We start from the raw sequence: 26,132 nt of genomic DNA on the forward strand, positions 1-26,132 counted from the left end.
GAGAGCTGGAGATGGTCTTTGGACAGTGGATGGAGGGACAGGACACAGGGAATGGATTCCCACTGCCAGAGGGCAGGGATGGATGGGGTATTGGGCAGGAATTGTTCCCTGGGAGGGTGGGCAGGCCCTGGCACAGGGTGCCCAGAGCAGCTGTGGCTGCCCCTGGATCCCTGGCAGTGTCCAAGACCAGGCTGGACAGGGCTTGGAGCAGCCTGGGACAGTGGGAGGTGTCCCTGCCATGGCAGGGGTAGAATAGGATGGGCTTTAAGGTCCCTTCCAACCAAACCATTTCAAGATTTACTTTGTATTTCCCTTTTTTTTGGGACAGCTTGAATGCCTTGAAAACCCAGTGTTACACATTCTAACGAGGCAGTGCTTGTCTTCTACACCGTGATCACACCCACTGAAAGCATCTGCTCATCCAGCAAAGGCCTATCAGACAGCATTTGAAATCCTGCCTTTCTTTTTGCTTTCCATGTGACTGGTGCCAACTTTCCCTCTTTGGTACAGGTGTGAAACGAGCAGCCCATATATCCGTCCTGTTGGCTACTGCCAAGAAACTGGAACCCCACTGACAACACCACCTGGTAGGTTGTGAGTGAGACTTATTTTCTGCCTTAGCCAAAAAACCTGCAAACTATATCTTCCACATAATTACATATTTGCAAGTTCCAGGTTCGCTTCAGAACTCTTTACTGCCTGAACAATATTGTTGTTCCTACTTTTTGCCACTGCAATTTATGTTGTTTCATAGTTCATTGAAGAAATCTGTCTCGGTTTGAAAAGACAGATGTCTGCTAAGGAAGGCAGGAGTATCCCTTGAAATTAAAAATGTAAACCACCCCCCTCCTATTGTAATTTTGAAATTAAAGGACTCTCGGGCAAAGATATGGGACTAGGAATAACAGTTCCTTATTAGAGAAAAACTATATATTAAAAAAATAAAGATAAAAATAAAAATGCAGTAATACAAAACAAAGCAGTGCCAGAGTGAGAGCAGGCCCTGGCACGCTGTGGGTCAGGGGGTGGCACAGCCCCATCCCATGGGGGCTCAGCCCTCCTGCAGTGCCAGCTGTGGCTCTGCTGGAGCAGGGATCCTGCACAAGGGGGGAGTTTTCCTCTGCAGCTCCAGGGCTGCTGCAGATGGGCCTGGGCTCCCTCTGGCCATGCAGGGCAGCAGAAGCTGCTCCTCTGGCAATGCACTGGGCAAAGGCTGCTGTGCTGTGCCAGGCTCACATTGGATCCAGGTAGGAATGCTTGGCTCCTGCCCTGGGCGCAGCATCTCCCCATGGGATGCTGGAATTGGATCAGCCCTGCAGGGACACTCAGTGGCCATGGACAGCAGAGATCTCCTGCAGGGAGGATTGGCTGGGGGAGAGATCAAGAAAACTGCCCCAAGAACAGCAGAGAACTGCCCAGCTCTGACAGCTGGGGATTGGACACACACACCCAGCCACATCTTGCAAGCTAGGACAAAATGGAACAGGGTTTGGTAATTTATAATTGAATTTGGTTTTAGAAGGGAGAAAGTGAGAAGGATTTCCAGCATTTCCTTCGGGGTGAGCTGGGAGAAAAAGGGATCTGTACCATGATTTCCTAGATGGAATTTCTGAAGTCACAGAATACTCTGGGTTGGGAGGACCCATAAGAATCTTTGAGTCCAACCCTTAAATGAATGGCCCATACAGGGATTGAGCTATGGCCTTGGCATTTTTAGCACCATGCTCTAATGATTTCCTAGATGGAATTTTCGTAAATGAAGGAGTAACTGAATCCACATCTCTTTCTGCTGTACTGGAATTTGGTAAATGAAGAGAATGTTGGCAAATAAGAGAGGACAGAGCGTACAGGGAAACCAGTGTTGTTTTCAGGCCTTGGAAGTGCTCATTCAGCTTAAGAATAGCAAACATAAAAAAATTAAGCCTGACATTTGTCAGACTGACAGCCCTGGAGCAAGAATTCCTGTAGTTGCTGTGTTCCAGGTTCAGTGGAGCAGGAAGCACTGCCCAATCCCTCTGCATGGGGGGAATTGGCCTCAGTGTCTTCCCTGCAGATGTACAAGGAGTTGTGAACATTCCCTCTCAGCAGCACCTCATCTGTCCCTGCTCCTGGAAGGTTCAGCAGGGCTGGGCTCTACAGTTCTCTGCTCATATCAGGATTTCCTGTGCCCCCACAAAACCTGCAGCCAGTTCTGGTCTCTCTGCTGAAAGACTTAATGCAGTAGTTTTCAGACTGTGCTCTGCATTTAGTCACTGCACCCTCCTGCCAAAAAGATCCTGTCCTGGGGGTAAACATTACTGAAATAGGAAAAACATGGAGCAGTTTCTTAAATGTAATTGCCCGGGAGAGACATGGCACTGTTGTTAGAGCAGCACACCTGTGGAGCTTTTTCTCTCCAGGCTGCTGGGTTTACTGAGCCTGGGTGAGCGGGCAGCAGGAGAGGAGAAGGTTCTGCAGTCTAACAGGTGCTCACACATAGAGTAGTTCATAAAACAGGAAATTAACTTGGTTATGCCATTGGACATCACAGAATCATCTGACTAACTCACAACTGGAGTTTTCTTTAGAGCATAAGAATTGATTAAGCTGTGCAGAAGTGAACTCGCCAGGGTTCAAGCTCAGTGTAAAACTGGGGAACTGGCAGAGCTGCTCTGGGTGCTGAAGGTGGTGGGTAGGAGCAAACAGGCCACTTTACAGCACCATCCATTGTAAGTGATCATTACAGTGTCACAGAACTGCCTTTTTGCTGTTTGTAACAGTAAATGTGGAGTTTTTCTTACAGAAATGTTTATTCTCTGTTTTTTCAGGACACAGGGATTCCAAAGCCTTCTCATGGGAGAAGTACTTGGAAGAAACTAATTCTCAAGCAGCTCCTGCAAGAGCCTTTAAACTGGTAGGTGAATGTCTTTGGTTGCTCTTGCTCAGGTGCTATTATCCATCCTTTTTTGTTAGACGCTTTATTTGAGCATAGTTCACCTTATCTGTGCGAGGAAGGTGAAACTGTGGTTTACTTTTGAGTTAAAGATCATCTCAATGCAGCTAAAACAAAAACACACAGTAAAATACAAGATTTTTTTGTTTTTTAATACTATGGAAGGCTGGCTTGGAAAGGATTTTTGACTAAGTGTCTTCAGTGGCTCAATTAGCAGATTTAAGGCAGAGCCTTCAGTCCACAGTGGCTTCCAGAGGTATGTGGGAAGTGCCTGATAGAGGCACAGAGAGGAGAAAGAATGCAGTTATCTGCTGTCCCCTCCACACGAAGTTTTAAAAACCTTTCTAAAATTCACCTGGCAGTTGTGCAAATCTGTACTTCCCTGGCTGGTGAGGCTGGAATTAAGGAAGAGAAGTTCATATCAAGGATTTACGTGTGCTGATACAGATCGTGGTCCTTCTGGGGAGGAGCCAGCTGTGCCCTCCACAGAAATAAATGTATTAACAGATGAAAGAGCATCTCTGCCAAACCCCTAAGACCATCTTGCAGACTCAGTGTGAAGGTGCTTCTCTCAACCTTGAGACAGTGAGCTTTTGTTTCTTTCATTGCAGTTCAGTGTGTTTATCTGGAATCTCACTGTGAGCAGAAACAAACCAAAAGCCTCTAAAATGACTGTACTTTTAATTTGATTTTTTCCCTTCCACTCTGCTGGCTCACCTTCCTAAAGTTTGCAATATGTTTAAAAACTCTTCTTTGCCATCATGACATTTGTCTTGGTTCCTTTTCCTGAAGTGGGAGTTGCAGGTTAATACCTACTGCCCTCCTGTGTATTTTTGTGGAAAGGTCTTTGGGACTGAGGAGGAAAAGCAATCAGGGAGGCCTCAGATAAGAGAGGCGAAAATTCAGCCAGACAGGTTTGATAATTGCCAGATTTCAGCAGGTGTCCACATGAGGTTGGTGCAGGCTGCAGAGTGGTGTCAGGGAGGTGGAAGAAATTTTGGCCTCTTCAGAGAACAGTAGGGCTTTAACTGGAGTTATCTGCAGCACATCCAAAACATCCCTGGGATTGAGGTTTCCCATGGCTGGGAAGCACCTTGGAGCCAGGGGCAGGATGAGGAGTGGAGCCTGTCAGTGGGACACAGTTGTTGCCCCCAAGGATGGACTAAGCTTTTTTGAAATCCCAATAGAGCTGGAAAATGTGAACTTAAAACGCCCAGCCCAAGTCCACTGTAAGATCTACCATTGTGGCTTCTTCCCTCAGATTTTCAGGGTCTGAAGTGTGGTGAGAGATATCTGAACATAAGAGGCTTTGCTCAGGACAGGGAGCCTGTTCAGTACTGAGAACTCCCTTCTTTGGATTCTTCCAAAGTGAAATGTCTTCCCAAGTGGGATGCAGCTGCCTTGTCTGCCTTCTTTTCTGTTTTCCAGACATTTCTGCAGCCACTGTTCTGCTCCTTCAGGTATCAGGCTTTGGGAGAAGAGTAGAAAGACCAATTCTGGCCCTCATGAAACTCCAGAGTGCAAATTAGCATCTAAAACTGTGTTTCAAAAATGAGACAAAAAAGAAAAGGTATTTGATATATCAGCAGTTAGTAGGACTCTTTCAAGATCAAACCTCATTATTTTTTTCTGGCTTGGTTGGATTGAAGTGCAAATAAATGGCAAAGCTATTGATTTTTTTAAAAATAATTATTATTATTCCAGCTAGCAATTACAGGAAATCAGTACATAAAAATGCGGGTTGAGAGCCAGAACAGGCATTTCTCACTGAATTAGCTTTTAACAATTTTAAAGAGCTGTCTTATGTAGTCTGGAGACATGGGTCATCAGCACAAATAGCAGGTCTTGGGTCTGGATTTCTGCCCTCTCCACCCAAAAACTCAGGAGACAGCTCCAATGTAAGCATTGTTATTTCAGCCCATCCTCTTGGGCTGGCAATTTCAAAACATTCATAAACGATTGCCAAAAGGACAGCAACCCTTCAGCAAGGCTTAAGCAAAGAGCCTGGCTCCTCTTCTGGGCAGGATTTGGACCTTGAGCCAAATCCTCAGCCCTTCTTTAGGGGGGACAGACAAGGTTGGCTGGTTCAATAAGATGCTCTTGAAAATAAAAGCAGTTTAGATTGTCTGTTTTGTGGTGTGTCCAGTGTCTGATAGATGTCTGTGTCCAGGTGAAATGGCCAAAGAGCAGCCTCAGGTGTGGAGTTAAACCCCTTAGCTCAGTAGTGCATCTCCTTCCTGCCCCCAGCCACTGGTGATAAGGAAGGGTAAGGAGGGTAAGGAAGACTGGGAGGGAAGACTGATTTTAATAATTTCATTAACGTGGTCATGTTCAAATAGACAATTTATAATTTCTTGCTAAAACCCTCACCTCTGTGTGCAGAAGTGAAGAGAGACATGTTTTGAATGAGCATCCGTAACCTCCTGCTGAGGAGGTCAGAGGAGGAATTTGCAGTCAGATAAATGGAAAAATTGGTAAAAGCTGTCTATTGCTTAGAGGTTACATAGGGTGCACACATCAGGTCAAAGAACATTCTGGAGTTTTCCCAAAGTCTTCAGGGTTTGAGGAAAAGGGTGAGTGAACAATTTGCAGAGGAGGCTCCAGGGCCAGAGCTGCTGTGAGCCCCAGCACAGCAGCTCCCAGCAGTTGTTCATGAGCAGCACAGGTGTTGTCATAAGGAGTAATCTGTGTAATGAGGATAACTGATAGCCAGGAGCTGTAGCTGATGCCAGCCAGGGAGGATGTAGGGTAGTGAAGAGAGGCTTCACCCAATGGTGTGTTCAAATGTGAAAAGTGGAGAACTGGCCACTCTCTGGCTGTTGTGACATCACAGAGTAATCAGGTTGGAAGAGAGGCTGGAGGTCATCCATTCCAACCCCCTGCCAAGGCAGAGTCGCCTGGAGCAAGTGACACAGGTGGGTTTGGAGTTTTGCATCCAGGTGGGTTTGGAATGTCACCAGAGAGGGAGACTCCACACCCTCCCTGGCCAGCTGTTCCAGTGCTCTGCCTAGCCTCCATGAAAAGTTCTTCCTCATGTTGAGGTTTTAGTGTTTTTATTTCAGGGCCATTGCTGCTTTTCCTGTCACTGGGCCCTGCTGGAGAGTTTGGCACCATCCTGACACTGACAGTGTGGCACTTGCCCTGGAGATACTCATATGGACTGCTGAGATCTCTCCCTTCTCAGTCTCCTCTTCTAGAGAAGACCATGTCCCTGCTGTGTGGGAGGTGTGCTGTCAGCCTGGGGAGGCCATGTCAGTGGAGCCACTTGTGGTGGTCCCTGGCCTTCTGTCTGTGAGGGAAGGGTCTCTTGTTCTGGCTGGGACAGCTCCTCTGTGCTGAGCCACCTCAGGCTGCCTCTCCAGCAGCTTGGGGCTGCTGACAAACACTCAGCTAAGTCCTCTTGGGAACTCTGATTTTAACCTCTTGGGAACTCTGATTTTAGCCTCTGAACAGTCTGCCATGTGAGATAACCCAAAGCTCCAAAAGCAGCTAGGGGTGGATGGAAACTGGAGCACATTTCATTCAGAGCAGGTGCCAGCTCTGAACTCCAAGGCTTTTTAATATTCTGCTTACAATCCTCTCTTGCAGCGTCCTCCTCACGGATTCCAGGTTAATACAAAGTTAGAGGCTGTGGACAGACGAAATCCCATCTTGATAAGAGTGGCAACAATCATTGACAAAGACAACCATCGTGTTAAGGTATGACCTTGCTCCCAAGTGCAGAGCCTGGGCTGAGAACCCTGGGATGGGCAGCGCAGGGAAAACGACACTTGGGAACAAGGAGCAGCAAACAACAGCTTGGCAGCTGCTGTGGCCTCTGGGCCTGCCCGGCTGGAATTGGTTCCTGTTGCTTTCTTTTGCTGAAATCTGATGGAATTGGCCTGGTGTTAGTTACTGTTCTAACATAACCGTTTTGAACTAACACTTGACGGTGTGATGTCCCATCTCTTGGCATATTCCCTGTGATCTCTGTGACTGATGGCAGCAGGAGTGTTCTGCTGGGGAAGCTGCCTGACTGCAGTTTTTTCCTACCAGGAAAGGGAAACCCAAAGCAATTTAAACTCTGCTACATGTGGGAAGCAGCATCATTCTCCAGCACAAATTTGTCACATAAATGCATTTTAACCTAGTCTTTTCATGAAAATATATTGCCCAAATAATCTGTTTTGCTTTGGCTTCTGAGAAACTAAGTATGAGCCAGCTAAAGTGGAGGCTACGCTGATGGAGACTCCATGGCCACAGATCTCCTTCCTAAAGGATGATTACATGGGCAGGAGTGGAGTTCACTCCCCATTATCTGTCTGGTTTTGAGTCTCATTGCTGTGAACAAAAGCCAAGCTTTGCCAGTCCATAGTGGCAAGATACTCAATTCATACATTGAAACCTTCCTGCATGAACAACCCAGTAGCCTTTAAACTCCAGTGATCCTCAGTGTCTGTTAACCTGGCCTGGATCTGAGCTACTCTCTTCATCCAGCAGAAAATTGCAGCTTGTTCACTGCAAAACTCACCAAACTTGTCGGCTTTTATGGTATTTTGGGATTCACAGAAAACAAAACAGATAAGCATTTGTGTTTGCATAGCTTTGGACTTTGCATGTTAGAGCATCCCACGGGCTGTGGGGTGACAGACTGTGTCACCAGAACCTGGTTATTCTGTGAAACACAGATGCAGGAAAACAAAGAGTTAGACTGAGCACAGAGATGATTGCACCTGACTGAAAAATTGATCTGAAAGATTGAATGAATCAGCCCCAAGCTGAGCAAGGTTAAACAAAGGGGGAAGTTAACATAAGAGCTGAGTCATGCCCTGAACTGTGTCTTTCCCTGAGACTTCTGCTTCTTTCAGATACATTTTGATGGCTGGGACCATCACTATGATTTCTGGGTGGATGCAGACAGCCCTGACATCCATCCTGTAGGCTGGTGTGACAAAACTGGACACGCTCTGCAAGTTCCTCTAGGTAAATACAGCACACGCTTTTGTTATGCTGGATCATTTCCTAAGTGCAGTCTGCTCCTCATGTGCAAATCTGTTTATCTTCCCTTTTTTTGCTGCTCTCAGGTGCTGAAGATCCAGAGGGAGCAGTGGGACAGGCGTGTCCTACTCCAGGCTGCCAGGGGATCGGGCACGTCCGGGGCCCCCGCTATGGAACACATTACACGTATGTGGATGAGTGCTCTTAATGACAATAACAGCAGCTACAGCCACCACAACAACAATAATAATTATAATGATGCAGCACCAAGCAACTGCATTGCACTGAAATGATCTCTCAGGGTAGTTATTCTGGAGACAGCTATAACTGCAATCGCAGCTCCCTCTTGTGTCTAAGCAGGCTGTTTGATCATAAATTTTGTTTATACCACTATAATCATGATAGCTGCATTGCAAACAGATTCATTCACTCCAGATTCTACATTCCAGCAGTACTGAAGGAGTTATATTTGTGAAATAATATACCCAAGAACAACATGCAAGGAGACAGTTAAAGAAGAGAGGGCATGGGAAGGATGTTAAAGTATAAGTGAGGAGAGGTTGCTTATGTTTTGTGCTCTGCCTTTTGATTTCTTGTCTGCTCTTGGAAGAGGAAGCTTTTTCTCAAGTAAATTATTTTAAGAGCAAGAAAACAATCTCAGGTGGAAGGTCAGAAGACCTGATAGTTTATAGTACAGCAAAGGGCTTTGAATTTTTCAGACTGAAAGTTGCAGAACTGTTGATTCATGAAATGTTGTTCCTTTAAGCAAGTTACAGAGGATGAATTCTTGTCCTCTCTGGTGGCTCTTTAACAACATGACTTTGGGTTTTAATGCTGCCATATGGTCCCCTGCTTCCTCACACCTAGAGCCGGGTAACAGCATCTCCTGAGATGGCCTCCTTTTTTCTGGGTTTGTGATGGATTTCTCTTCCTGAGGTAGGGAAGACTGTATGACTGTAAAGCTTTCATTGTCCTCTCTCTTTTTGGTTTCTCCATCACAGCTTAGTTGGCTGCCCATACTCTGATGTGAACCTCAGCAGAGAAAACCTCTTACAGGACCGGCTGAGTGGGGAGAGACCTTCCCCTGGGAACATCATGCAGAAAGCCAGGAGGCTGGAGACCCCTGGCCCATTGCTGGGAGCAGGGGAGTCTTCTCAGGGCGACTCTTCCCAATCCAGGTGAGCTGGATTTTGCTCTTGGCCAGGTACTGGGGAGCAAAACCATTTACAAGGATGAAAACCACTGGATTTGGCAGCGACACAGCAGAGCACTGAGTTCATCTGTCTGTAATATTGATGTGTGCCCCAGTCACTCTTAACACAGAGCAGTGCACTTCTATACCCTCATATGCCTTAATAAGTTTCTTGATTCTTTAATCCTGGTGCTCTGGTCACATTCCAACAAAGGAAATTGCATTTTGTCTCCATAAATTTTTCTTTGCTGTTTCAATTTAAAATACGTTCTTGTCCTTTGTTTCCTGTCCTAAAACTGTCAAGCCAAGATTATTTTGCGCTATTAAACTGTAACTGTGATCCACTCTGGGTCGGCTGAGCACTCTATGTGTATCACTTAGCAGCAGACAAGCTGAGCACTCTCAGATACTTTGTTTTATCACAAGAAAATCTTGCAACTGAGCAGCGTTGTGGAAAGGAAACTGTGCCTTGGTTCTTGGAGTGCAGGAGTCAGGTAAACCTGTCATGGGATGGACCACGATATGAAGGATTTTTTAAGATCCTTTTTAGTCTTCACAGAACCAGTCTCACTAGGGCAAACTCCAGCAATACTTTAATTTTTTGTTGTATGTGAAGGCTTATCTATATTTTAAAGTTCATCTTTTTGTTTAGATTTATAACATTTTCAAGATCTATTTGTCCAGAAAAAAGGAATGAATGCTTCTTTCTCTTCCCTAGCCTTCATGGCTAAATTGCTTCCTCCCATGCTACAACTATGCAGGTATCTTCATTCCCTAATTTCCACACCAAAATTGGTTGCATTTCAATAGCACTCTTACCATAAAGCTCTCGGGAGATTTTGTATTCTCACAGAATAAATGGCATTTTAGAATTGTAATATATTTCTAAGTATTTCATTTCGTGATAGTGGGATGTCTGAATTTAGCCTGTAAGTCTGGTATCATCCTGCTGCTTGCCATCCCTTGGCCAACTCTGTAGCTCAGTTTATGCATCAGACTTAGTAATGGAAACTCTTAAATGTTATCCAGAGGTATCAAGATTCAGAAATGCTAAATTTCTTGCTTTCACCATAACACAGTGGTTTCCTGTAGCTGCTGGGATCAGAGCCTGAGTCCACAGAGCCTGATTTATTTAGCTTAAACTCTCTCAGTCCTTGCAGAAGAGGAACAAAACACTTTGTACTCATGGAGGGAAGAGGAAAGTTCTGCCACAAGGTGGTGGTTGTTGCTCTCACTTGCTAGGAGCAGCCAGCTTTGCTCTCCTGTGGGAAAAGGGAGCAGAGAATGTCAGCTCAGCTATTGTCATTTATCTGTCTTTCCAGAAAATCTGCACCAGACAGTGAAAAGTGGTGTCAAAGCAGCATCCACGCTCAATCAGAGCAATCAGAAGACAGTCGGGAGAGAGGCTGGGGAGAGGAGGATTCCTCTGCAGCCATCAAAGCCACACCAAAAACGTAAACAAGACTTTTGTGATGAATTTTCATGCATTAACAGTTGTGTTTCTTGATGCTGCTGCTGTATCTGAAGTAAAGATGTAAATAGCAAGCAATCCAATTTGATTGAAGTTTTGCAGCAGAGTGTTTTAGAATGACATTGTAAATCTCCTCCCTTCCTCCTGTTGTTTTGGGCCCTCTCTTTCCTGCAGTAAACTCAGATCTGTGTTCTGGCCATGAATTTATCAGAACAGCCTTTAGCTCAGAGAGATGTCAGGGATGGAGCTATTGCTTATTTTAAAAGGAAAAAGTTTTTTGTTTCTATAAATCTCATTTATCTTTGTATGGAGAAGAAATTACATTAATTTCTATATCTTCTGAAATGTTTTGTAATTGTTGCTTTCAGGCTTGGGTGCTCACGTGCCTATATCAAGTTTCAGCTGGTGAAACAGGAAAGTAATGGGAAAGGTTGGTTTTATTCCTTCTTTCTGTGTGCCTATCTCTGCAATATCCCCACAGTCACGAGGAGCATTCAGAATTCACTGATTTTTTTGTCTTTGATTCCACAGTCAAGAGAAAGCACATGCTGGAGATGATGGCAATTCCTTTAAAATGAGGAGAAAGGGTAAAATTACGTAGAAGTGAAAGATTCAATACTTTGTAGAGTGGAGCCTTGTATTTATTAACTGAGAAGACAAGTTTGCATGGTTTTTGTGGCACTGCAAACTCCTCTGTAGTGACAAGGGGTTCTCAAACAGTCTGTGACCTTTGTCAGGCTGTTACAGAGCCAGCACAGGGCTCAAGGGAGACTGGCTCAAAACTTAGCAGATAGTTTAAGTTCCATCAACCCCTTTTTTTAGACCCTCATGGATATTCAGAAACATATTCTGAATCATTGCAGGACTTTTTAAAGGTTCTCTTAAGGATTAAAAAGAAAATGAAAAGCTAAATGGAAAAACAGTGGTGTTTTTTTCCTGGTATGTGACAGGTTAAGTTATCAGAGCAGCTTTCTGCTATCACTTTAGCAAACCATATGCTTAACTTTCAGATTTACTATAAAAAGCCATTTCAGAGAATGGAGCTGACCAGGCTTTTAGGAGGATTTAAGATGGTAATAAGTCTCCAATCAAAAATAGCTAAGCAGGCACAAACTGGGACAGGTGCCTGGATGTTGATTTTTTGTTTGTTTTTTTTTTTTAATACTCATTTTTACCTAGTGCTGAATTCTGCAGGCAGAGCTGAGGGATCTGCTAGCTCCAAGCTGCAGTTGCAGCTGGCAGGGAAAGCTGCCCACTCTCCCTTCACATTCACCTTCCATGGAGTGATGGAAATCAGGGGAGGGAAATGCAATCATCCACTGACCTGTAATTTCACAATTACCCAGAGCTTTCCTCTCAGCTGTGTTTAAACTATGAGATCACTACTTCTTTGTCAGAGGGAAAGTCACTTGTCTAGGTCATGGTTTGGGTGCTTAGTCCAAGGATTTGTGCGTAGTGGAGAAGACGAATTGGTCTGAGATGGAAGTAATGCCCACCCAGCAGGAATGTGGCAGTGGTGGAGACCTTGGGCACAAGTGGGACCTCCTGGAGCAGGAGGTGGGGACAAGACCAGGTGCTGTCTGTCTCCAGCAGTGCAGCAGTGCAGCAGGGAAGGAGGGGGTAACAGCCCTCTCAGGAGCAGGTCCTGTGCCCTTCTCTCCACCAGAGCTCCTGAACTGAGCAGTTCTTACTCAGGCTTTATTTATCCTCCCTTGGTTTCATTATTAGAAATTTGATGCTATTTGATGCTGTCCCATGACCAATAGGGATGTGGAGATGAGATGAGCTGAGTGGACTCTGGGGCCAGGGGAGTGACTGTTCATAGGACAGGCTTTACCTCCAGAGCTGCTTCCCCTTCAGCTAGAGGGCAGCTGGCAAGCCCTGGGAATCTGTTTTTTCTTTGTATTTCTGCCATTTTCCTCTGTGCTTTCCACGTAGTGACTGCTTACCCCCCACATCCTACATCCCAGCCCACTGAGAGCCGCTGAGCAGGGGCAGCAGAGGCAGAGAAGCAGGAGCAGCAGGGGCAGCACAGGCAGCAGAGCAGCAGAGAGGCAGAGCAGCAGAGAGGCAGAGCAGCAGAGAGGCAGAGCAGCAGGGGCAGTAGAGGCAGCAGAGAGGCAGAGCAGCAGAGAGGCAGAGCAGCAGGGGCAGTAGAGGCAGCAGAGAGGCAGAGCAGCAGAGAGGCAGAGCAGCAGAGAGGCAGAGCAGCAGGGGCAGCACAGGCAGCAGAGAGGCAGAGGTAGCAGGGGCAGTAGAGGCAGAGAAGCAGGAGCAGCAGGGGCAGCACAGGCAGCAGAGCAGCAGAGAGGCAGAGCAGCAGGGGCAGTAGAGGCAGCAGAGAGGCAGAGCAGCAGGGGCAGCACAGGCAGCAGAGAGGCAGAGCAGCAGGGGCAGCAGAGAGGCAGAGCAGCAGGGGCAGCACAGGCAGCAGAGAGGCAGAGCAGCAGGGGCAGCAGAGAGGCAGAGGTAGCAGGGACAGCAGAACAGCAGGGGCAGCAGAGCAGTGGCTGCTCCAGGCACACGGAGCCTTCCCGAGGGCTGGGATGCGGTGGGAATGCTCGGGGATGCCATGGGATGGCGCTGGGCAGCCTGCAGGGGTGGGGGGGGGTCGGGGGTAGCCCCCCGTGCCACTATAAACCAGAGGAGTACTTCCCAGCCTGCTCCCATCCCTGCCTGGCTTCCTGTTGTATAACCAGCACGTCCCTGTAGGGCCGTGACTCTGCACTGCTCCAGTGATCTCATTAGGGAGGGGTGATTCCTTCCTCCTTTTTTTGCCTTGGTTTTCAGAGCTTCACTTGACACATGAGGAAGGAGCTGATGTCTGGAGGTACCTTGAGCATTCCTGGCCTAGGAGTCTCCTGGGGAGTGAGCCCAGGCCATGCTGGCAGCACAGAGTTCTGGCTACAGCTGGGGCTGGAACGGTGCCATCAGTTCCCAGCTGAGGATGCTGTTACCAGAATTCCTCCACCTTGTCAATAAAACGCTGCAAACATCTTCTCTGTTAGCAGCATGACATCATTTTCCAGGGAAGAAGCTAATGATAAAGCCTCCAGCCTGGCAATCTTACCATTTTTTCCCTTTCTCCTGCTCGGGAGAGGGAGAACGTCCTGAGAGCTCCGTGTGCCACACAGTAGCTGTGCCTGGCTCTGCTCACCCTGTCTTGCTTTCCCCTCCAGGCTGTGACCCTTCTTCCTGCTTTGATGTAGTTGCTCCTACTTGAAGCCTGTCTCTGACTTATCTTGTTTCCTTTTTCAGGCCCTGATTTGGATCTCCAGCAGGCCCTCCACCAGTCTATCTTCATGCCTTCCCTGGCCTCTAACCCGACCCATCGCCTCCATCTCTTCTGGGAGCAGCACTGCAGGCTCTTGCCGGAGGTCTCAGGCCTGACAGCCAAACAAGTTGCCAAATGGACTGTGGAGGAGGTGAGTTACCTGTTCCCTGCCCCACTCTCCCGGGATGCAGGAATGCCAGAGCACTCTTCCTCTGGAGTGCTTATTGGGAGACATCTTCATTTCCTTCCCCTCTCCTAGGCAGTGCTCTTCTGTTTGCTGTGCATGTGCCACAGCTGACTCAGCTGGAAGTTAAACCCAAGACCGTTTATCAGGGAGGGGAAGTACCCCTGTTAACCCTATGTATCCACAGCTTATTGCCCTCAAAAGGATTTCCTCCCTCCCTCCCTCTGTTTATTTACCCCTCGATTTCTCAGTCCTCGGGCCTGAAGCATCGTTCTGACAGCAGATTCCCTTTCTCTGATCTCCCTCCCCCTCTCCTGTGACTTTGCTGCTGATTCACTTTTACAGTGCAGATAATTCCAGACTGCACTGTGCATGCCCACTCCTGCTGCATCTCCCTGCCTGATTCCCTGGGAACAAAACTGCCCACAGCCTGACCTGATTTCTGGCAGAGGTAGCTGTGCAGCTGGAGATGTGTCTCTGCAGCTCTTGAGATGTCTCCTGTAATTAGGTGGTGTGTGAAAAAGCCATAGTGTTTTGTGTGCTGAGTAGTTGGTTTTTGCCTCAATGCCTTGGGCATAAATAATATTTCTCTCTGTGCTCGGGAAATGGTTATAATTTGGATCCTGGCGCTTAATTGCAGGGCATTTAATTCCAGAGAAGTGTGCTGTAGAGTTGTGCTTGCAAGGATGCAGAGAATCTGCAAAGCAGGAAAAAGGTACTGCTGCTCATGATGCAGAGAGGATCTTCAGAGACTTTTAGAAAGTGCATTTTCCCTAAGTGCCTCTTAACATCGAATAAATCCTATCTTGACTTTGCTCTTCATGCTGGAGGAGTGGTAGGAGTCTGGTGGGATTTGCAGTGATGTGGAAGATGGGAACCACAGCAGCTGGAAAAGGGACAGAGCAATTAGTGCTGATGTTTTAAAGCCTGGTCCTTTTTTGTGTTGAGTTGTTGTGGTTTGGTGGTAGTGTTGGGTTTTGGTTGTGTTTTTTTGCTCTTTTCAATAAAAATGTCTTAGAATTAAATTCATACTCTGGAGGAAAAAAATCTCTGAAAGATTTACTGTTCCTGTCCTTTTGAGAAAGCTTCCAATGATTTTCCAAAAGGTCTTTTATGAAATATATAAAGTCAGAAGCAGATAATCCTCTGACATGATAATCAAAATCTCTTTCTTTTGGATAAAACAGGAGGCCGCTTCGTGGGAGTACAGTGTCAGGATTCAAGCCAAATAAAATTTGTCCTTTGCAGTTGACCTTTAAAGCAACTGCTGAGTAAATTTAACTGGGATATTAGTTTGATAACAGATGAGTGTGAGCAGGGACCACAGACATGGTTGCAGGGCACTGGATATAGTGATTCAAACCCAGAATAAACTGAACTCTGCTGCAGCCTGAAACAACTGGGGAACTTTTGGCTGCCAGTAGCAGTGTGAATGGCACATTAAAAAGCTCAGTTGCAGCACCACAATGTACTGGCTGAAGTCATTACAGGTTTTATCTTGAATTTCAGTAAAGTGCATCTGTTTTAAATTATGTTCATCACAAATTCCCAGAGGAATCAATTTGGGTTCTCTCTGAGCACTTGCAGGATCAGCATGTGCAGTGCAATGTAGCCACAGATCTGGGAGTTGAAAGCAGCAGGACTTGCTGTGTTTTAGGGTGTCCAAAGTACATTTGGTCTGTTGGCATTTGGGCTCCCAACATCTTCCTGTGGGGCAAACATTTGCTGTTGGGTTGTGCTTTGAACTCTGCTGCACAAAGGAGTCCTGAAGGAGTCCAAAGGAATCCTGTGCTGATCTGAAACAGGAGCGATGGGGGTGTAAAATTCTCCTTTGATTTCAGGCTGATGAACTGTTTTTATTTTATAAAACCCACATTAAGGAAAAAAAACATTCCTTTAATTCTCTGTTGGTTGGGAGCAGCTGAAATGGCAGAGCAGCAGCAGTAGCAGCATTTAGGGGCCCTCAAGCTAAGAAAGTCGTGGTAACACTGAGCAGCCACTAAGAGTAGTTACTTTAATGCAGCTTTGGTATTTATTGAAAGCTTCCTGTCATGTTTTCAGAGCACAGACTATTGACTCACAGAAGAACATTAAGATATGCTAGAGTTGTATTGTTCATTAGTTAATCCTGCTTCAAATGCCACTACCCCGGGTGGGGGGACTGTCCTTGTGCCAAGTGTGAGTGGATTTCTAGATCCCAGTTAACCCAGCTCCTCTCTGTGGCCTCAGAGGGGCCAGTCCTGCAGTAGCTGTTGGAGTGTGGTGTGGGGCTGCCTTGTCACCACAGGCCATCAATCCAGTGCTGATCTCAGTGTGTCTGCCACACATCAGCACCTTCCAGAAGGGTGGTGTTTTCCACCCTTTCAGTTTCCAGGGTGTTCTCAGGATTGCACAAAGCTCTTTTTCAAGCCCTTTCCCTTCACTGATGTGCTTGGGGAGTGTAAGAGTTTCCAGCAGGCAGTTCTGAGCCATGGGATGGTTACAGCAGGAAGGGCCAGCAGACTTTTACCTTCTTATAGAAAAGCTCTGATCCCACTGAGATGTTCCCTGTCCAACACCTGTCCCACCCTCCCTTTTGAGCCCTCCCTGTCTCAGCCTTTCTCAGGGTTCAAGGCTTCCCTGCCAGTATTGTGGGGTTGTGTTGGATTCCTGTGGTGTTTTGTTCTTGTGCTCCCAAGCCTCCCTCAACTGCCCTGTCTTGGTTTGGGAACCCTCCTCCCCAGCAGTGACAGCCAGGCAAGTCCCTGTGGCTCAGTGGGGTCTGTCTCATGTCCAGGGGACCTCTCCCATTTTCTCCTCTTGCATCTTTCTTCCCTCTCTTTTCTCCATTCCTGGTAAACCCCAGGGCTGCTGTTTGCTCAAGAGGCCTCTCCAGTGGCACAGGGAGCTTGCACTGTCCCTACAAAGGACTTGGGGCAGATCAAAGGTCTGTCACTCCATGTCAGTGACAGTAGCCAGCAGCAGTTGTGCAGGGAAGGATGCAAGAACAAGCCAAGCCCAGGTTATTCATTCCCTGGAGATGTCTGCCAGCCTCTCAGTGCCACAGACACTGAAGAGCACTCAGCTCTTGCCCCAAGGGTCCAACTGTCTTGTAAATTCTTGAAGGAGCCAGACCTGGCAGAAAGATTTTCATTTATGTTTTAATTATTAGCAGACAGGGGGACTCAAAAGGAAAGTAGTGTTTTGGTATTGATTATTAATAGGAGTTTACACTTCTGCAGAAGAAAATTGGGAGTCACTGTCCAACAGAGATGTGGATTTTAGGGTTTGCCTTTAAGATGGAGCAGAAGAGGAGGACGAAGGAGAGGGATGCTCTGCTTTCAGGTTACATAACAGAAACCACAGGAGTCAGAGCTGCTTCTGCCAGGGCAGAGCAAACCTGGAGGGCACTCTGAGAGCCCCGTTCCTGCCTGGCTGGAACTGCAGGGGAGGGATTGACTACAAGTCTAGGGGTAGGATGATCTGGAGGTACATGGATGTGATTTAGGAGAGACTTTGACAATTTTGAATTGAAAGGAGCCTGAATCTGACAGTGACCCCTCCCAGCTGCTTGTTTGTGTAGAGGGAAGAAATGTCACATCTGCAACAACTCACATGGTTACACCTCATGAAGCAGAGCTGCTCCTGCAAGGGAGCATCCAATTAACAGGAGATGCTTGATCTGATTATGCCTCAATATACAAATCTCCTGTGAACCAGTCAAGCTGCAGCTGGAGAAGACAATGCACATTAAGTCATCCTCCACTGCACACAGGGCTACTCCTCACACTCCTTGGTGTTATATAATGTAACCCCAGGGCTGCTTGCATGAGTCCAGGGAGATTATTCCAAATGTTAACAGATTCCTTGCCTAGAAAGGTTTTTCCTAATGTGAAATGTAAAATTAACTTTTATTTGTTTAATCCTCTTGGTTCCGTGGATCCTGTGCACCCAGCACAGATTAAATTAAACCAAAACTCCTTTCCTTCTCGTCTGCCTTCCATCTTCCTTTCCAGCTCTTCTGCCTTTGCATGTTGGTAAACCAGCAGTGCTCATTCAGTTGGTTTATCTTGTCTCTTAGAGGCATGTCATCTTGGGAAACTGTCTAAATCCTTTTTTCATGTTTGTTTTACTTTCCAACAGTACTTTAGAGAAAGTGGAGTTGTGAGTGAATTTAAAGTACTCTAAGCCATATATAGCTTTTTATCTGGAAAAATAATGTTGATTTCTGTGAGAACCTTCTAGAAGAGTGAAAAAGCTGGATTCTTACAGGGAGAGAAATGGTCAAAAGGCAATAGGGGCAGTTATTGGTGGTAACCAAAATATGCAGAGGAGTTGCAGCAACAACCCAGCAATGTTTTCCATCTATATCCTTCATTAATGTGAGAGTTTTGACTATTTAAGTTTTAAAAATTCTTGCATAGGGAATTCTCATACACAAATTAGAGGGTTTTTCTTGATGATGTCTCATTTTAGTTGTCTGTGTTTCCTTTCTCCTACATGCAATTGCAGGTGGTGAATTTTATCCAGCGTTTACCTGGCTGCAAAGAGCAAGCATCTGTGTTCAGGGAAGAGGTAAGTGGGGGTGTGTCCAGACCCTGTGCTGCAGATCCCTGGAATTACAGCAGAGAGCTCAGACCTGCTCAGCCCTTTCATTGCAGAGCAGTGGCAGCCTCAGCATGGAGCTGAATTCCACCATGGCTAATTGCATCTTGCTGCTTTAAATTTCCCCTGCAGTTCCAATCATGGAGCTTATGCTTAACATCCTGTCTTGGACCATTGTGCCATGGGCTTGGCACTGCTCTAAAGATGCCCTGTTGGAATGGTTAGTGAGGATCTCATCTGCTGCCTCTAACAAGGACATGTGCTTGTTTCTCCTGGGGAGCCTGGCAGGCACAGGGTTTCCCAGGAATCGTTGGCTTCTCCCGTGGGCTGGGGTGAGAGCAGGAGGGGAACCTTTAGTTCGACAAGCAGAGGTTGGAAAGTCAGAGCATGTCCTGTGTGACGAGTGTCCTGTCAATACTGCCATGGGCTGGGCTCTAGTCCCATTCCTGGCATGTGCACCATGGCCTCTGGGAGACCTCCATGGGCACAGGGTGTGGCTGTCCTGGTTTTTGGCTCAGCTCTGTAGGTGCATCACAAATAGGGATCTCTTGGGTGCTTCTGGTTCCACTTACATGCAGGTATCACTCAGAGGTTCTTTAGGAGCCCCTGATGAATTTGCACAGATGCCTTGTCCTGGACTCATCTCATGGTGTGGGCAGCTCGTGGGGGTGGAATTCTTCCCTTCTGTCCTGCTCAGGTCATTCCCCACCTGCAGAGCTCCCTTCAGCTGTGGGCACCAGTGTCAGAAACATGTGGAACTCCTGGAGTGAATCCAGAGGAGACCACAGAAATGCTCCAGGGGCTGGAGCCCCTCTGCTCTGCAGCCAGGCTGGGAGAGCTGGAGGTGCTCACCTGGAGAGGAGAAGGCTCCAGGGAGACCTCAGAGCCCCTTCCAGGGTCTAAAGGGCTCCAGGAGAGCTGGAGAGGGTCTTTAGATGAGGAATGACAGAACAAGTGGCAATGGCCTTAACCTGAAGGAGGGTGGGCATTAGAAAGAAGTTCCTCCCTGTGAGGGTGAGGAGGCTCTGGCACAGGGTGCCCAGAGAAGCTGGGGCTGCCTCATCCTAGAAGTGTCCAAGGCAAGGTTGGACAGGGCTTGGAGCCACCTGACATGGTGGAAAGTGTCCTTGCCCATGGCAGGGGGTGGAACAAGATGAGCTTTAAGGTTCCTTCCAACCAAAACCATCCCATGGTTCTGTGATTCTGTCCTCAGAGCTCTCCTGTGTGACTGTAGGAGCTCCAGGGAAGGGCTGGAGCCACTCCTCCTGCATGGCAGTGACTGGAAAGGGCAGGTCTGTAATTGCTGTCTCCTCCAGAGCTGGCTCCCTTTCAGGGGGAATCAGGCTGCAGTGCATTTTGTGGATTTATCTATCTGTGGTTTGTTTTCTCTTGTTTTAAAAACTGTGCAGACTCACACAAAATAGGAAGCAAAAGAAATAGAGGCTTGCTAAAAGCACTGTCCACAATGTGACAATACAGTAGAATACTTGTGAACTGAATATAGTGGGAATAGTGAAATTTGTTCAAATGAACCCATCTTTCACTGTAGCTGTGTTAAAGGGATTTCTAGGGAAGGTGTATACAGAGGTGAGATGTACCAGCAAATCTAACGAATCCAACCATTCTCCATGTATTTTATTTCTTCTGCTCCTGAGCACAGTGAATACTTTCTGGTTCTGAGAGTGCCATAGCCACAGTCTGTTCTAATCCTTATTTTCTGCAGTCTCTAAGTGAGGTTCCCTACACCCAGTTTAGAGGAGCTTGTGTTGTTTTTCCAGTTTATGCTCAAAGCACATTGTCAGTTTGAAATTAAAACCCTTTTAGCAGTTTGTCTTTGGCCAGAATACAGGTGTGAGTGACAGGAGAGCTGAACTCCCCCACACTGTCCAGGATCAGCCTCCAAGTGCTTCATATCCATGATAAATAAATCCCTTGCAGACTTCCCTTGCTAGGGGGCTGGAGGGGGATAAGTTGCTGCTTACATTAGGAATGAAGAGAACAAATTTGCACAGAATTCTAAAACCTATCCAATAAGATGGAACAAAGGAATGAATAATAAAGCACAGACTTGCTTCTAGGTCCAGTTTAGGGCAGGACTGTTTAAAATAAGTGAGTGTAAGGAACTGCAGTGAAAATGAAGCATAGGGATAAATAATAGTGGACAGAAAGCCATTTTGAAATGTAGGACTGTTTTCCAGCAGTTTTCTGCTCCTCTTGACTCTATTATTTAATTTAAGCAGCACAGTCCTATTTGTTTCAGGCTATTTTTAACACATTCATTGCAGCAGTGTAGACTTGAGGCAGCTTGAAAATAAGATTCAAGGACATGGTGTGGCCATCTGTGGTCTGGGAGCACTGCTGTCATTCCCAGTGCAGGAATTAACTTCCCAGTTACTCTCAGTAGCAGGTTAAGTAACTTGCTGAGGATCTCTTATGTGGTGAGAGGTGGGAAAACCAAATCTCCTGGCTCCCAGCTCTTTGATTTAATTATGTGTTCTCTGAGTTTACTCAGTGTTTCCTCTTGCACCAGGCATTGACATCCAAAAATATTCTATTTGGGAAAACTACAAAAACAGCAGAATTGTTATTCTGGCTGGGCTGACTGTCCAGTGCTGTGTGCTGCACTGGTGAGAATCAAGTGAGAGGAGGAGACGCTGTCAGTCTCTGTAAATGGATTTTAATGGAATAACTTAGGGAGACACTTATTGTTTGTCTGTGTCCATTAATCTTTGGCTTCCTCCCTGCAGCATTTGGGGTTTATATTAATTATATCTGTGTTGTCTCCCTGGATGTTCTTGCCTGAGTAAATTTTAACCTCTTCCAGAAACGGTGTGTCATGATCTTACTTGCTGCTACCTGCAGTATCCTGTATTTTCACCGGGTAGTATGTTCATCAGTTGCTTAATTTGCATCTAATCAAATATATGTCCTTGTTGATGGAGTAGGAGGCTCTGTTTTTCCAGCCATATTGCATCTTCACTACGCCTTAGTCTGTATAGCATATGGACTCATGGAATGGTTTGAGCTAAAAAGGCCCTTAAAAGCTCATCTCATTCTACCTCTGCCATGGGCAGGACACATGGAGCTTCTCCATTTCTAGGGAGAGCTCTGTGAGATGAGGTCTGTGTCCTTTGGAAAGAGGACATCATGGGGTGTAGGGGCCAGAACTGGGCAAGAATCCCAGAATGACCAGAAGTGGAAATCCTGTCTGTCCCTTGGTGGTTAATCCCTGTCCTGTTTCTATTCCAACCTCCAGCAGATTGATGGCGAGGCCTTCCTGCTCCTCAAGCAGAATGACATCGTTAAAATACTCAGCATCAAGCTGGGCCCTGCCCTGAAGATCTACAATGCCATCCTCATGTTCAAGTCTGCAGAAGACAACTGAGAAGAGGCCTTTGGCAGATCCAGGAGGAATTGACAGGGAATGGATCTTCAGCTGTGAGCATTACAACACACCAGACAGGTGGATTGGAACTCTGATGCATTTTAAGTAGAATTTAGTAAAAATGGTTTGAGGTTATGAAAATCCTGCCACAGTCTGGAATATGGGGCAGCTTCACTTCCAAGAAGAGGATATTATTATATTTTGTAATTGAATTGGTTTTGATATATCAATCTCTTTTTGAGATCAAGAAGAAACCTCCAGTTCTAAGGGGAATCCAGGGTAGCACTGGTGGAGCTGCAGGAGCAAGAAGAAAGTTTTGAGTAAAACTGGCTTTGTGTCCAGTGATAGTGCCTGAAAAACTGAGTGATCACCAGCGAGATTAATGTGTTTTGTGTAATAAAAGAGAGAGGAAAAAGATGCACTTCAAAGCAATTCCCCCGTATCCTTCTCTGCTGTGACTCAGGAGCTGACCTTTTCAGGACTGATTGTTAAATTCCAGTTTTTCTTACTGATCCTGGTTGTTGTGATACCCTTGGCTGCTGGGCTACTTACACCCAGCAGGAAGGGAGCATGAGCAGCAGGTTTCCATCAGGGATGGCTTGCTCTGGTTCTGCCAGCAAGCAAAATGTTCTCATTCCTGTCATTCCCTGTCAGGAGGCAAGGGCAGAGCAGGTGGGCTTTGGGTAGGCAAAGATCCCATAAGGGCATCTGCTGCTGGAGACAGAGAGATGTGTTATAGCTGTAATTCTCCCATCAGTGCTTTTGTGCAGCTCCTTCTGCACCAGGAACATCTGGCAAAATGGCACAATCAAGAGCACTTGGGGATTGGTGTGTGTTTGTTCTTGCCCTCTCCACTGTCAGCCAAATGCTAAGAATAGGAGTTGGGAAGCCAGCAGTGGCCAGAGTGTGTGTGTAAACAGATTTCCTAGAAACAAATGGCTTTTCTTTTGAACCATCCAAACTGATGAATGTGAAGTGCTTTGGCCTTTGTCCCTTGAGGTGGACTTCGATGTGTTCTGCCAGAGAGCTGGAGGGTAGGGTAGCAGCTCCTCTGCCTCTGGGAGGAGAGCAGGCAGAGCACACAGGGATGTGAGACTGGAGAGGAATCAGGACTTAAACAGCAAAATGAGGGAATTTCCCAAAAGAGAGAGCTGCTGTGTGTGGGGAAAGGAGTGGAGCCTGGGGCTGTGTTCCTGCACGTGCAGCCTGTGCTCTCCTGGCTGGGAGCACGGGTGGTTCCTGCTGCAGCAGAGGCAGTTTAAGGAGCATCCCATGGACATCTGGAGTGGAGGTTTCCACACGGGTGCTCCCCGAGTTCTCTTCTCCCCGTGGCAGACACGCTGAGTCCTGCTGGGCTCTGTGCACTGTTCCACTTGCTGCTGGCAGCACCAGCTCGTGGCTCTCCCTCTGGCCACTCTCCCTGATGGCTGTTTGGCTGTTCTAGAACCACCTCAGCTCAGGCAGCCCTTGCAGCCCTTTGTCCATAGCTGCTGGCTGAATCCTGTGTGTGGGAACCCGTGGGAGCACTGGGGGTGTCGCCTGGAGCTGCCAAAGGCAGGTTCTGCCCTCAGCCTCTGCCAGGCTGTGGGGGTGTCTCAGCGCACTGCATGGTGATGTAATCCATCCACAGGACCTCAAACTCCCTTGGCATCTCTGCCACCAGCATGGCTACCCAGGAGCTGACAGGAACAGAGCGAACACGCTGTCCGTGACTGTGTGGTGACACAAGGAACACACTTGTTCCCCCTTCCTGTGTCACCCACATGCTTTGTCCAACCCTCCTGCTGCTGAGAAGGTTCTTGTGACTTGTCTGAAGCAGAAGGTTCCTTAAAATTGTAAATAGAATCCACACCACTGAAGCAATTCACTCCTGGAATAATATTTAGAACAATTTGTTTCCATATTTTTTTAATAAGAATTTTAGGAGTTTAAGCCTTCACAGAGAAGACACAGGTTTGGTGGGATATTTAATAGCTGAACCATTAAATATCAGCCAGGCAGCTGCAGGGAGGAAATTTATGGCAGTGTTAAGGACTAGGCAAGGGGTGAATTTAGTTTATTAAAATACATTTTTAGTATGATAACCAGGATGTTCACCAAAGAGTCACATTCCTTTATCCTGCTCTGCACATCCAGTGTCAGCATTAAGACTTGAATTGTAAGTGGCATGTCCTGTCTTCTGACAGAACTCACCTTCTGGGCAAAGCAAAATTGTTTCTTGACAACTGGAACAGAAGATCCAGAGCTGGGCTGTTTTATTCCTGGCTCTCCACTGACTTGCTAAATAATCCTGAGCCCTTCCTTGCCCCAGTTTCCCCCTCTGTGACACCCAGCCAGGTGGGGCAAGTGCAATTTTGCCTTTTTCTTGTTTCAAGCAAGCAGGTCCTTCCAGATTTTCTGTTTCACCTCCTTCCTTTGGGAGCCTGATTTGGGGGACAGCAGATTGCCTCTAGCAATAAACCAAAATATAATATTAATTCCATTTTTTTACTATATATAGATGGAGGATGAAGAGAATCAGTTAAACAAGCCATGAGATTCTAGTCAGTGACATTATTCAAACAGAAGAGAAATCTTTAATCTTTGGGGCTTCCAAGCCAGCTGGATCAAAGAGGAAAATGTGTACTTGGAGGTTGTTCAGTGACAGCCAGCACAGTGCTTTCAGCAGGGGGGAAGGAGGAACCTTTTAGGGATAAAAGAAGGAGGAATGTGCTTCTTGTGCCTTTTTTTGTAATCTGATAATTGTCTTTGCAGAGCAAGCAAGAATGTGCACACATCTATTACCCACTCCTTTCCCAAATATAGCTGTATTCCAATTAAATCCAGCAACTTCACAGGACAAAAAGACTTCCAGTGTCTTCACTGGACACATTTAAAACTCCCTGATATTTACAATATAGAAAAAAACTAAACCATCTCATCTTTTAGCCCCATAACTTAGGAATTCATCAGTTGCTGGTGCCATTCCACTTGTGTCAGGGAGTGTTGCTTTCCACTGTGTCTCGTTGAGTTGTTCCTGCTGCCTGTCCAAACTCTGCTCCACCTGTTCCCAGTCCTGCTCCAGGCCTGTGGCGTGGCCAGGGCTCTGCAGAGGTCTTTAGTCATCTGATGCCTTGTGTAATTTGAAATGTGCACTTTGAAGCAAAAATCCAAAAGTTGTGGCTCTGTGGGGAGCAAATCTGAAGCTGGTTAATGCCACCTGGGGTTGGGAGGATTTTGAGTCTGCTGGATGTCAGCAAGAACCAGTTGTTGGCCCAGCTGAACCCAGGAGTCTCTTAGCAATACAGATATATTCCTTAGAAGCAACTCGGAGCTGTGTCAAGTTCCCATGGGCCAGCCGTGCAATTAGGAATTTCAGTTCTCAAAATCTTATTCCTGGCTGTGTTTTTGTTCCCTTTTTGTTGTTTTTGAAATTCAAAGCAATCAATTTTTTCTCTTTTTCTCTTCTTCTCCTCGGCTGGAAGTCCTGTTAAATTTTTTTCTGTGCCATCACCAACAATCATCCCCATAATCCAGTAGCAGCAAATTTCAGCTCTGGGTAATGAATCACATTAAAATTGGACAGGAGCATTTGGCATCGCTGACAGCAAAACTCTGCTGCTGAAGGAAAAGCCCAACACTTGGCCCAAGGATAAGCCAGTTCAGCTGTACAAGATTTCCTGTCTGCTACTTTTATGCCCTACTTAGGGATTTATACCACAGAGAGCTTTAAAGTTTTTGACATCCCCCCCATGATGTGATGAGCCAGCTTATTTTGGAGATTCCTGTTACTTGAACTGGAAGCACGTGTAGGGAAGAGAGCAGGGGCTTGGCTCAGCCTCAGAAATATCTGCCTGTTTTAAACCAAATACTTGAGCTTTTCTACACTAGCCATGACCTTGCACTCCACCGATGCTTTCCTCTGGAAATGTGAATAAAATTAATATCACTTCACACCTGGTTTGTTTCTTCTGTGTGTGGGGCTGACCTCAGCAGGGGCTGGCTGCCCTGGAGGCCTGGCACTGGGGGGGTTTGGTCATCACGTTGTTGTCCTTCCCTTAAACAGCAGTCACAACACAAGGCATCGTCTTCTTTTTTATCTCTTTTGTCTGCTCTTATCTCTGTACTTGAGCTCTCCTTGATGTGTTCACAGG

The 26,132-nt window shown here is 46.6% G+C and overlaps 1 protein-coding gene across 1 annotated transcript in view; it reads left to right on the top strand.

Moving 5' to 3' along the window:
- Nucleotides 1-25,932, top strand: part of LOC136566008 (lethal(3)malignant brain tumor-like protein 4) — a 40,317-nt gene extending 14,385 nt beyond the window's left edge. Inside the window, exons 10-20 of the mRNA XM_066564942.1 lie at nt 511-587; nt 2,808-2,893; nt 6,521-6,631; nt 7,780-7,894; nt 7,996-8,095; nt 8,911-9,087; nt 10,424-10,555; nt 10,941-11,002; nt 13,831-13,997; nt 18,522-18,584; nt 21,871-25,932. Coding sequence (XP_066421039.1) covers nt 511-587; nt 2,808-2,893; nt 6,521-6,631; nt 7,780-7,894; nt 7,996-8,095; nt 8,911-9,087; nt 10,424-10,555; nt 10,941-11,002; nt 13,831-13,997; nt 18,522-18,584; nt 21,871-21,999 — 1,219 coding nt within the window. The 3' untranslated portion in view covers nt 22,000-25,932. The remainder of the gene's footprint in view (nt 1-510; nt 588-2,807; nt 2,894-6,520; nt 6,632-7,779; nt 7,895-7,995; nt 8,096-8,910; nt 9,088-10,423; nt 10,556-10,940; nt 11,003-13,830; nt 13,998-18,521; nt 18,585-21,870) is intronic.
- The last annotated feature ends 200 nt before the right edge of the window (nt 25,933-26,132 follow it).

Source organism: Molothrus aeneus, chromosome 23 (genome assembly GCF_037042795.1).
Source record: "Molothrus aeneus isolate 106 chromosome 23, BPBGC_Maene_1.0, whole genome shotgun sequence".
In the NCBI taxonomy this organism is placed as follows: domain Eukaryota; kingdom Metazoa; phylum Chordata; class Aves; order Passeriformes; family Icteridae; genus Molothrus; species Molothrus aeneus.